Here is a 13,164-nt window from a genome sequence, read left to right as displayed (position 1 = left end):
ATAATTTAGTTAATAATAATTTAGATTATCGGCGTATAAGCCACATCCCTTATTTTAAGTTTTTTTGAGGGGAAAAAAGTGCATCCTATATGCCGGCAAATACGGTATTTCTCCCATTACCATTTTTCCCCAGACCACTGACTCTGTTTACCATTGCCCATATTTGGGCACTAGCTCCTCCTCTCACATGGTCACCCTGCTGTTACGTTCTTAGGCTCGTGATCTGAGCAGTAGCACTTATGGTTAGTTATGCTGATTCTTCTAATTTAGTGTTAACTTGACTACAGGCATTGTAACAAATACTGTCCCAGGAATGCTCCCTCTCCCACCTTTTGAGTCAGCAATGCTTCTAACTGTCATATGCACTCAGTGTTAATCAAATTTCCTCTGCTGGAATTTATGAGTTATATCCTCCATTAGTGTCTTTAGTTTGTAGTTTCCCTGCTTTTTCTTTATCATGCTTGATTACATGTATTATATGTAAGTGTTATATTCTTTAATGTGTCCACACCTTTGTATTATCTTGCAACAATTAACATCATTAGAAAATATATTAGTATTTTCATTTCTCACACCTTGATAATATCTTTTCAAGTAGATAGGAATGGTATGCTGAATCCCCCTCTTCCCCCTCTCCCCCGGGCCCAATAATTGCTGATGTTCCTGTTTCTGTCTTATGTTTCATGATCCTCTCCATAGCTAAGACTGCTGTGCCATTTGGACTATGGGTTCAGAATCAGTTTGTAAATAGAATGCATATGATCTAGATTGTAACTATTGGAGGCAGAATACTGGGCTAGGTAGACCTTTGGTCTGACTTAGTATGGTAATTCTTATATTCTAATGCAGCATCTCACAAACTTTTTTAGTTCTGGTACACTAAACGGAGCAAATGTTTTACGTGGCACATTATAATAGAATTTATAAAATTGCCAAACCAACAAAATTAAATTTGAGAGCTATTTATTTAACGTTCTTTAAGCTATGTAAGGGTAATTGTAACAACGGTGAAACTAAAGTAGATAGAATTGCTAATCAATGTGATGGATGTGCTTGTTTTTGAGTGCAAATTAACTCAAAACGCAGCTCAATAGTTGACAAGTAAACATGCATCCATCACCTGCAGTTCTCTTTTTTCAATTTAATTTCTGTCAGAGTTGAAAATCCAAGTTCGCAAAGATCCAAATAGTAACAAAGTCTTGATTGCTTTATTGTTCAAGTTAGGATAATACTGCCTAAATAATAGAACTAAAATTACTTGCCGTTAGTTTTCAAGGACCAATTGCATCAAAGAATGAGGCTTGTATGGGTGGCTGTATCCTTACGCACATAGGCGCTCATAAAATTGACAGACTTTTACGTACGTGACGTAAATGTCATCTATTCTAGTGTATGTGAAAAGCACAAAAAATCTTCACCACCACAATTGAAAAACTATTGAGCCTCCATTCTCTGTGTTGTTATTTGTAGTTTTGTGTTTTTTTGAAATCTTTTGTTTTTCTTTTTTGTTCATCTATTCTAGTGTATGCTTATGAAGGGAGTTTTTAAAAATCAAGTAAAATTCTGGAATCTCTGGTGACACACCTGGAATCTCTTCGGGGCACACCACTGTGTTGTGGCACAAAGTTTGAATGAAAGTTTTAATGAAAAGTCAGATATCCCCCTCCCACTACTCCAGACAGTGACATACCAACCACATAAAGTTTGGTTTAGTCCATCCAAAGTTATAAAGAACAGTGGGAATAACTATAAAAATATAAACTGTAACATATGTAGACATTCTACTAGCCTCAGTGTATCTGTAGTATTTCTCTGTTGGGTATAAAATACTACCAAAACTGGGAAATGTAGACAGACCATGTTTAGTATTGCAGTCAGCATAATAATAAGGTCCAGTCAAGTAGCTAAATAACAAATTGTTTTGTATACCATTATTAATGGAGGATAAAAAAGTTCAGAAACAGTAATATCTATTCTATTTTTCATTCATTGATCTTAAAAAATTATCCATTTAATTATTTTCTTTATGATGCAATGTGCTAATCTGTAGTATACTTGTATAACTTAAAAATCACATGTTTTTCAAAGGCTTAGCAAAAGTAATAAAGCAAAGATGCACTTGATGGAGGCCACCATTTCACTTTTATTATTGGCTTCTCAGGGGTATCAGGTTAAGTGCTGCTAAATGTTCATTGTGGCTGTCACTATTATTCATAGTAAATAATCCAAAAGGAAAAAAAAAACCCATGAGCAAACTAGGTAAACCAAAGAAGGAGTGGGGAAGGGACTGAACACATCAACCTTAAGGAACAAATACAATTTTATTATAAGCAAAAATAGCATAAAATAATATCATATATGTAAAACCAAGCCTTATAAAAAGTCCAAGTCTTGTGAATTTTATGGACCCAACACCGTCCGTGTTTCGGCTTCTTTGGAGAAGCCTTCCTCAGGGGTCAGCCCAGTAGATGGCGTTCATTGAGAGACTCTTCAAATGACAAGGCTTAAAGGCTGGTAAAGCTGGATTGAAGAGGGCATTTAAACCACCAAAGACGCTGTGGAAACTTGCACACAGCATCAAAGCCATCTTAAAGCTCTTACTGATGTTCTTGCTACTTTTCTCAATATTGTCTTTGAGATTATTATAATGTCTTGGCAGCAGATTGGGTTTTCCTCTGAATGTCTACTCTTAAGTGTTTGACATTGGGATTTTTTGTTTTTTTGCAGTATTTTGATTCCTATACTCCTTTTATCTTAGGATTTACCAAGTTCTGGAAAGAAATGTACATCAAGAAGCACTGTGCCAGATGAAGAGGGTAGGTTGTCTTTTGAAGTTGAAATTATTTTATTTTTCATCAGAAGTTTAGGATTCCAGTCCTGTCCCAGCTAGATTAGACATTGTGTTAAAAGAACTTTTCCTCATTCTGTACAGTATTTATTGAATAAGGTTTATAGTTGTAAGGTTTTGTTACTCTCTTTAGACCTTATATTCTAAAGACTTTCTAAAATTAATTTAGAGTGGACTTGAGAACTTGGAACACGCACGATATGGCAGCTTAACCGCAGAGCTCCTGAGTCCCAGGCAACAACTGAATAAAATAAAACTATTTATTTACTTGTCCGACTTAAAAATAATAAAAATCAACGGCGGAAATGGCAGCGATAAGGCAAGGAAAAAATGAAAAACCTTGTACTTCGGGAGTGTCAGCAAAAAGGTCAAAGGTAACCCCTGTATCGCCGTCCAGCGTACCAATCCCGCTGGAAGCAGATGAAATTAATGAAAAAGCTGACATCATGGCAGAATTATTTAAAATCAAAATAATGCTGACTGATAATGCCAACAAATTATCAGAAGTGAAGGAAGAGTTGATTAACCTGAAACAAGAAATCCAAACTGACAGACAAAGAATGTCTGTGATGGAGGAAAGAATCTGTCAGTTGGAAACTTTCACACAAAAGTGTGAAGAGGAAAAGAAAAATGTAACAGCCTTAAAAAATCAACTAATTGATATGGAGAATCGAGGAAAAAGAAAGAATATTAGAATCCTTGGCTTAGCTGAAAATATTGAAGGAGAAAACCCTATACAGTTCTTGGAAAATCTTTTGCCTAAACTGCTGCAGCTGAATTCTAAATGGCCGTTGGAGATAGAACGTGCCCACAGAATCCCCACAAGAAAACAAACAAACCAGACAGCTCCTAGACCTCTGATCTTCAAAGTATTAAGATACCAACAAGCATTTGAGATCTTAAAAGTGGCAAAAGCAAATAAAAACCTAAACTATAAAGGATCTAAACTGATTTTTGTTCCTGACTTTGCTAAAGATACTGCAAATATAAGGAAACAATTCCTTACATTCAGACAACAATTAAAAGAAAAGGGCTACATGTATGGTCTTTACTATCCGTCTACAATGAGAATTTCTACAGGAAATAAATCTATGTATTTTCAAGATCCTGCTAAACTGAAAGAATTTTTGACACAAGAAGAACCAATGTCTACATAATAAAGCAGAATAAAGCAAATTTATCTAATGAAAATAGATGGAAATAAAGAAAGAAAAAAGAAGAGGAACTAATGTCTACATATAATCAGAATAAAATGGAAGTTTCATCTGAAGAAAGGATATAGAAAATGCAAGATAAAATAAGAATGACAATTTCTGATTCAAATTTTATTATAATATATTGAATTTTATGACTTAAATTAATTTTTGATTTTATTCCATCCATTTAAAAAAAAAAAAAAAAAAAATTTATAATTTTTGATTCAATTATTATTAATATATTGGATGTTATGATAAATTTACATTATAATTGAATTGAATACTATTATAGAATTATTGCATATATATTTAATACTGCTATTATTAATTGGAAAAAAAAAAATATATATTTATTTTAGATTTGATTAAATGAGTGTGGAAATTATTATAACATAGATATTTAATTCCTATACATATTAGGTTATTATAAATGATGATGTTTAAAAATGTTATTATTACAATATGATATATGGAATTAGAATTATATTTTACATATATTAAATTTATTGTAGGGAGAATATATTATTTTTATCTAAGAATTGAAAATATTAAGATGATTTATCCAATTATAATTTATATGAATTACTACATCTATATTTAATTCTGCTAATATTAATGGAAAAATTTTTTTGGATTTGGTTAAATGAATGGGAAATTATTATAACATAGGTATTAATTATAAAATCTTTTTGATATAAATATTTATCTATACATATTACGATACTATAAATGATGATTTTCAAATATATAAAATGATTTACTAAAATATTTATTATTATATATATTATATATATAGGAATAGATATATCTAATTTGAATATATGAAATTAAAACTATATATGAAATATATTTAATTTATTGAAGGGGTAATATATTATTTATATCTAAGACTTGAAAAGATTAATATGATTTATCAAATTAAATTTGAAATGAACTATAATATACAAGGGGATTTAATGAAGGTTTAAATGAATAATAAGGTGGATAAAGAAATATGAAATGTATTGAATTAGAGAATATTTTTATGAATGATTAGTTGCCTGGGGGAGGGGATTTAGGTTTTGCATGACCAATGTGTGTTCCAGGACAAACATTGATAGTGGGAGGGTCGGGAGGGAAAATAGAGGGTGGGAATGGGAATCAATATATATTAATTGTGCTGAGATCTAATCATGTATATTATCATAGAATATTGGTTAAAATTTAATGATAAATAAGATGGATATAAAAATTTATTCTATGAATGTCAATGGTTTAAATCATCCTATTAAGAAAAAGAAAATATTATCGTTCCTTAAAAATCAAAATGCGGATATCTACTTCATACAAGAGACCCATCTTTCTGAAACTGAATCTAAAAAATTATCTGGGGGTTGAATTTCTAAATGTTTATTTGCACCGGCTTTAAAGAAAAAAGCTGGAGTGGCTATTCTGATAAACAAAAAATGCAATGCGAATTTCAAATTAATAAATTATGACCCCTTAGGTAGATGGGTGCATGTCGAAATGGATCTGGGAAATACAACCATGAATTTATTCAATTTATATGCTCCTAATACGAATCAAATGGAGTTTTTCAAACAAATTCAACAATTACTTTTACCACTGGCTACATCTAATTTAATAGTAGCAGGAGATTTCAATGCTGTAATGGATCCAATTTTGGATAAAAAACCAAGTAGAATTATGAAATCATTAGGCTTAGATAATTTGATTCAATCTTGTGATTTAGTAGATATATGGCGTATTCTTCATTTTAATGATCAGGAATTTTCTTTTTGTTCTCAGGTCCACAAATCCTTTTCACGAATTGATTATATATTTGTTTCTAATAACCTAGCGCAGCGTGTGATAAAAGCAGTTATAGATCCTATTATAATTTCGGATCATGCTGGTGTGTGGATTAATCTTCAAAATTATGATATTGAACATTTAAATTCAATTTGGAGATTTAATAATACTTTTTTAGCGGATTCAAATTTTCTCGAAGAATTTAAATTAAAAATACAAGAATTTTTTCAAATTAATGATTCAGATAATATTAATGCTGAGATTTTATGGGACGCTTTTAAAGCAACAATGAGAGGGAATATTATTTCATACTCAGCATATATTAATAAACAACATAAAAAACAATTTCTTGAATTAGGAAAACAAATTAAATTATTAGAAAATAAATTAATTGAAAAATGGGAAAATAAAACATTACAAGATTTATTAAAATTAAAAGTTAAATATAATGAGATTTCTTCTCAATTTGTGAGAAAAGATTTATTTAATAGACAAGTTCAATTTTACGGAAATTCAAATAAAGCTGGAAAATTATTGGCAAATTTCCTTAAAGCAAAAAAAAGAAAATCCAAGATTATTGCAATTAAAGATATACAAGGTAATACACACACTAACAATAAAGACATTTTAAGACAATTTCTTGATTTTTATAAAGATTTATATTCTTCTGAATCTTATGAAAATAAAGAACAAGATGGACAAAAATTTTTAAATTCATTTATTGGACCAAATGTTCCAGATCATATAAAAAGAAGTTTAGAAGAACCTATATCTTTAAAAGAAATAGAATCAGCATTGAAGTCTCTTAGAGTTGGATCCGCTCCGGGTGGTGATGGTTATACGGTTGAATTTTATAAATCATTTCAAAACATTATTTTACCATATCTATTAAAATTGTATCAATATCAAATGAATAATGGAAATATATCAGGTACTATGGCTGATTCATTAATTATTGTCTTACCAAAACCAAACAAAGATCCTACCTTGGTTTCAAATTACAGGCCTATTTCCTTATTAAATGTAGATGGTAAATTAATTTCTAAAGTACTAGCAATAAGATTGGCAAAAGCTCTTCCTTTCATTATTGATGTACATCAAACAGGATTTATTGCTAAAAGACACTCATCACATAACACCAGATTAGCATTTCACTCTTTAAATTTAGCAAAAAATATGAATGATCCAACTTTTATGCTATCTTTGGATGCAGAAAAAGCATTTGATAGAGTAGAATGGAAATTTATGTATCAATCTCTAGAATGGTTTGGAATAGGACCCGGTTTTATTAAAATGATTCAGACATTGTATAGCTCTCCTGGTGCAAGATTATATATAAATAACAATTTATCAGATAAATTTAATTTGCAAAGGGGAGTTAGACAAGGATGTCCTTTGTCTCCCTTACTTTTTGATATTGTTCTAGAACCCTTGTTAATTGCAATTAATCAAACTAAGTAGATAAGGGGAATCCCATTTTCTTACTGGGAATATAAACTTTCTGCATATGCAGATGATATCTTATTATATTTGAGAGAACCGGGGATTACTATTCCAAATTTACTTAATCTTCTAGAAGAATTTGGAAAATTCTCTGGATATAAAATTAATTGGAGTAAATCAGAAATTCTTCCAATTAATGTTCACTGCACCAAAGGATTATTTGATTCATATTCATTTATTTGGAAAGAGGAAGGATTAAAATATTTAGGAATTATGATCAAAAATACAATTGATGATACAGTCAAAGAAAATGAAAAACTTTTATTGAAAAAAATTACAGAAATGTGTGAACAATGGAATCCTTTACATCTTTCATGGTGGGGAAGAATTCAAACAATTAAAATGATGATATTGCCTGTAGTTTGTTATCAAATGAGTATGATACCAATATTTTTTCAGGGGTCCTTTTATAAAAAATTAAACAATATTATTACAAAATTTGTTTGGTTTGGGAAAAGACCCAGAATTGCTTTAGTATCTTTACAAAGACCAATTATGGAGGGAGGGGTAAATTTTCCAAATTTTTATAGGTACCATCAAGCCTATATTCTAAGACAGGGTATGTATTGGATCCTCCCAGATCTCATGGAGAATGTACCAGATTGGCTATATTTAGAATGGCGACTCCTGTTCCCATTACATTTAGATCATTTAATTAGTATAACAATGCCCAGAAGATACAAAGAAAACAGAATATTATTAGACACTTGGAAAACATTAAGATATATAAATAACCTATCACCAGATCCAATTTGTAAATCACTAAATCAATCTATTTGGGTAAACTCCAGGATCAAAATTGGCGGATTTAAGATCGTCTGGAAACAATGGATAAGTGCAGGTATACGAACATTAAATGATGTCATTTCAGAAGGTTCACTGCTTAGTTTTTCACAATTGCAAAATAAATTTGGCTTAAATAAATCACAATATTTTAAATGGATGCAATTGAAGCAGGCCATTCAGGTAGGGTTCCCTGAATGGAAAAATCTTAATACTCAATATAGTCTGCAGGTTTTATGTTTCCAGGCGGATTTCTTGGGTCACCAAGCCGCAAAATGGTACAAATTGATATATGGATTTTTAAATAAAAAAAAGAAAACTGGTCTTAGGGATATTTGGAGTATTGAGATTGGACAGACAATTTCTGCGTCTCAATGGCCACGATTTTGGTCCTGGAGATTAAGATCTACAAAGTCAGCATCTATGAGTCAAACATGGATGTTTTTATTACATAGAGTGTTATGGACCCTACGCGCTTGCAAAAGATAGATAATACTAGATCCAATAGATGCTGGCATTGTAAAATAGAAATAGGGACGTTAGATCATCTAATTTTTTTTTGTCCCTGTGTAAATGCCTTTTGGAATATGATTTGGCCCCAAATTAACAAATTACTAGAAAATCATGTAGGACTCTCATATGACACTGTATTATTTGGAACTGCAATGAGAACTCAGAGTCCGATCTCAGTAAACAATAATAAACTACTATTAATATTGACAGGAGTCGCCATGCAACAAATAACTCAGAATTGGAAAGACTATACCAAATTAAATTATACGTTCTGGTGGAACTCTGTCATATATACAAAATGGAAAAAGTAATAGCATTACAACACGGGAACATTCATAATTTCAATAAAATTTGGCAACCATTGACTAATTATTCTAATGATTAGATTTCTTAGCACAATTATAATACTTATATTGAAAAGGGGAGGGACATGTTTAATTTTTAGAATCATTAATTGGAAAAAGGGGAGGGATGTATAACTTTTGATTATATATAATATATACTAATTATAAATTAAGTTGTATTAATGATAGATACAATGATATATAGTAATTAATTATATCACTTGAATTTCAAACATTGTAAAAATTGAAAAATTCAATAAATAAAATTAAAAAAAAAAAAAAAAAATTTAGAGTGGACTTGATTCCTTGTAATTTGCATAATGTTGCCTGATAATATTCACAGTTTGTTTTCTTACAATACTGATGTTATCATTTTAGTGGAAGATGAAGAAGAAACCATAGATGAGCAGGAGACAAGAGAAGGAAGCATTGATCATCAAGTTGAGCTCTTGGATTTAGCCAGGGAAGGTACAGGATGTTTGTTGCAGTGGCCTAAAACATTTTCATTGTTCTAGTGCAATATGTTTATGTTTATTAAGATTTGATATACCGCTCCTGCATATCACTGACCTAAGCAGTTTACAATGCAACAATTGATTAAAGAAAGGAACTCCATTGAAGATAGGAAAGCTAGAGATAGAGATAAGATAGTGTATCCTAACAAATAGGCACATCATTCTTGAACTTGTGGGTTGTGTACCTCTGAGTGTGAGATCTGGTGTAGAGAGCCTCATTTACATTTTTCTGTTTCGCCTTCCATCACTCTGGGCTGTCCTGTAATTCCTCAGTTTTACTTTCTACCCGCGAGATAGTAGGAGCCTGTCTGTTCTGCTTGTGTTTATTTCTCCTTTAATTTCATTTCTTTTTTAAAATCTGGTTGTGAGGTTTTTCAGTGCTGCAGAAGATCCCAGTTTTGTTTCGTCCCTTCTGGATTCCATATGCTAGGTGTTCAATCCCTATCCGAAGTCCAGGTATTGCTGAAATCTACATCTTTTCTGAATGCATGCTGCATTCCTCCTAGTGTGAGAATCAGTTCCAATTTCTGCAAGCAGAAGTCTTTTGCTGTTCTGCTTCTGTTTTCTTATTTTTTCACTTAAAGTTTGCTTAAAGTTTTTTTCTTTGTGGCTTCAGTGCCTTGAGACCTCTCCCTAGTGGTCCGCTGTTGGAGAAAAGAATGCAGTCCTGTGGTGATGGATTGCAGCTTCACAGAGAAACTCTGGTGGATCTTTGAAGCCAGCCTGCTGTGTGCCACCTTCTGGAAGTACCTGGGGTCCCTTCCCGTGGAGTTTGCTGGCTGGTGACCCTGTCACAGGTTTCTAGCACAGGCTGTGTGCATCTGGACAGAAACCCATCCGGGTTTCAAGGCGCAGGCAGCCTTTCCCACCCCCGACCGTGTGGCAGAGAATCTGTGGGGACGGAGGGTGTAGTTGGTCTTTGGCCGGCTGGCAGTCTGAAGATCTTTAATTCCAGTAGGACTGAGGAGCAGTCTGAAGAAACAAGCTATCCAGGTTTCCAGGCTTGTCTGAGCCAGAAGTTCTCTGGCTGCAGTTTCAGCCTAAGCAGCTCCCAGCACCTGCATGGCACAGTGAGTACAGGCTGTATAGCCTATGATAGAAATCGTGGGCCTCTAAAAGTAGTTCTTGAAGATTTCTGGGGCTAGGGACAGGGTCCTCCACCTCTAAAATCCTATTCCTCAAATTTTTTGGCCCCCTTATTTAGCTTCCATGGGCCGTTTTTGGTACTTAAATTGCTGCCATGGTGGCTATCTTGGATTTCCTGATTTTAGCATAAAAGCCTCTATCTGCTTTAAAACACCTCGATTTGGCTCAAAATCAGTCTAAATGGACTCTTCAGGCCAGGATCCACAGGATTTGTGTTGGCTGGCCAGCTGGCCAAGGACTATCTGTGTTCAGTATGCTGTGTGACATTTCGGGGGGGGGGGGGGGGGCAGGACCCATTTGCCTCCTCTACTCCCTCTGGTGGTATGGGGTCCCAGATGATTTGAGTTCCAGTTCAAAAATCCTGGTTGGATCTGGGAAACAGGGATTTGGGGGTGCTAAATGTCCTCAAAACTCAGGATCCTGCCTGACAATGGCCCCCAATAAGCAGTTATAATGCCAGGTCAGGAGCCATACCTCCAAGGATAGGAAGGGAGGTTGTCAATTTATTAGGAAATGTGGGCAAGGATCGCATCAGACCACTAGGTACTGGAAATTATTCAGCAGGGGTACAAGCTCGAGTTCTTTTGTCCCCTTCTGGATCTCTTTGTGGATTTTCTAGTGGGAAAGCCAGAGAAAGCAGTCATAGCCTGAGCAACAGTAAAAAGGCTACTAGATCTAGCAGCCATAGAAGCCTTCCCGGATGAAGAATTGGACTTAGACAGATACTCCACAAAAGAGACTCAGAGAACTGGAGGCCAATTCTGGATCTGAAGTCAGTCAATGCTGCCCTCAAGATACTACGCTTCCGTATGGTAAAATAAGGTTGGTCATTGCCACGGTGGTGTTGGAAAATTTCTTTGTTTTCCTTAAAAAAATTAATTTAGCAAATAAGTAAATATGTTTACCCATTTAGTGGGCTTGTAAAGGATTGTTTTTTTGTATTGCTTGTCGTAGTGAAAATTTGTATTGAAACCTTTTTTCCTTGATATCTTTTGATATTGTAAATGTATTAAATTCAAATAAAAAAAAAAAAAAGATACTACACTTCCGTATGGTAAAATAAGGTTGGTCATTGCCCCGGTGGTGTTGGAAAATTTCTCGCTGCTCTGGATTTGACAGAGGCTTATTTACTTATCCCCATTGTTCAAGTTCTTGAGGTTCCATGTTCTGGAGCAGCACTTCCAGTTCTTGACCCTTTCGTTTGTACTGGCCATGGCACCATACATCTTCACCAAGGTGATGATCATAGTAACAACGCACCTTCGAAAGGAGGGGAATACAGGTGCATCTTTATCTGGACAATTAGCTGATATGAACCCTGTCACAATCTGAAGGAAAGACAGCAGTGGAGCATGTGATCCAGCTTCTGCAGAGCCTAGGCTGGGTTATAAATTTCTGAAAAAGCCAACTGGAGCTGACACAGTTCCTGAAGTATCTGAGCATTTGTTTCAACATAAAAGAAAATAAAGTTTTTCTCCCGGAAGTCTGCAGAAAGATGCTCACGCATTGGATCAGGGAGTTTCAGGGCAGGCCAGAACCGAAAGCTTGGCAGTACTTGCAGGTGCTGGGGTTCATGGTAGCAACTATAGACGTGGTTTCCTGGGTGAGAGCACATTTATGCCCTCTCCAGGAGATGCTCTTATTCCATTGTTCCCTGCCAAATGGATGAGTTGCAGATACCTCTACCTTGGACAACAGAAGCACATTGCAGCCATCATCCTGGGGAGTGCCACTTCGAATCTTCACATGGGTGATTTTGACCATGGATGCCAGTCAATATGGTTGGGGACTGCATTGTGAGGGGTGTCTGATGCAGGGATGCTGGATCCCCTTGCAGAGAAAATGGTTGATCAAATGGTTAGAGCTGAGAGCCATCCGATTGGTGCTATAGGCACTCGGAAGCTCATTGCAGGACAAAGCGATACGAGTTTTCTTAGAAGTTTATGTCGGCAGGGAGGCACCAAGAATGCTCAACTATGCCTGCAGGCTCAAATGTTATTTCAGTGGGTGGAGATCCATCTGTTTAAACGTATAGCAGCTGTTTCCCGGAGATAAAACAGAACTATTCTGCAGTATAAAGTATGCAGACGTTGTTCCACCAGTGAGGTATGAGAGGTAGGGAAAAAGGATGGTAGAACTATGCTCTGATTGAGGTGGAAGTCTGAAACTACCTTCGGTATGAATTTTGGGTGAGTGCATAGTTGTACACGATTAGGAAAGAATTGAGTATGAAGTTTCAAGGGGCGTATCAAAATGGCGGATTGACTGCCGATGGCGTTGGACGCTAAGAGCTTGGGCTGGAATTACCTGCTACAAGTTTCGTTTTTCTGGATGCCGCATATAAAAAGAAAGGAGACTTTTTGGGCTGTGCCCTCTCCAGCCTGTGCTTCATCTCTCTTCCAACTCACTCTTGATCGCTTTGCTTTTGGATCCGTTCCACAAACGCTGAGCCAGAGGGGTCCTGCTGTTGAGTCTAGTGAAGGAGAACCGGGCTCTTCTTTGGGACATGTTTCTCTGTCCCCACA

The 13,164-nt window shown here is 34.7% G+C and overlaps 1 protein-coding gene across 8 annotated transcripts in view; it reads left to right on the top strand.

The window, feature by feature from the left end:
- EP400 (E1A binding protein p400) overlaps positions 1-13,164 on the top strand; it is a 285,750-nt gene that overhangs the window by 73,752 nt on the left and 198,834 nt on the right. For all 8 annotated transcript variants that reach the window (XR_004540299.1, XM_033954163.1, XM_033954160.1 and 5 more), the window contains 2 exons: positions 2,759-2,816; positions 9,357-9,446. Coding sequence is in view for 7 of the 8 variants with exons in the window: in XM_033954163.1 (XP_033810054.1) it covers positions 2,759-2,816; positions 9,357-9,446 (148 nt within the window). In the remaining variant the exon portion in view is untranslated. The remainder of the gene's footprint in view (positions 1-2,758; positions 2,817-9,356; positions 9,447-13,164) is intronic.

The sequence above is a fragment of the Geotrypetes seraphini genome, chromosome 8 (assembly GCF_902459505.1).
Source record: "Geotrypetes seraphini chromosome 8, aGeoSer1.1, whole genome shotgun sequence".
Lineage (NCBI taxonomy): Eukaryota > Metazoa > Chordata > Amphibia > Gymnophiona > Dermophiidae > Geotrypetes > Geotrypetes seraphini.
Note: the sequence above shows the minus strand (reverse complement) of the source record. Positions and strands in the feature narration are given on the sequence as shown.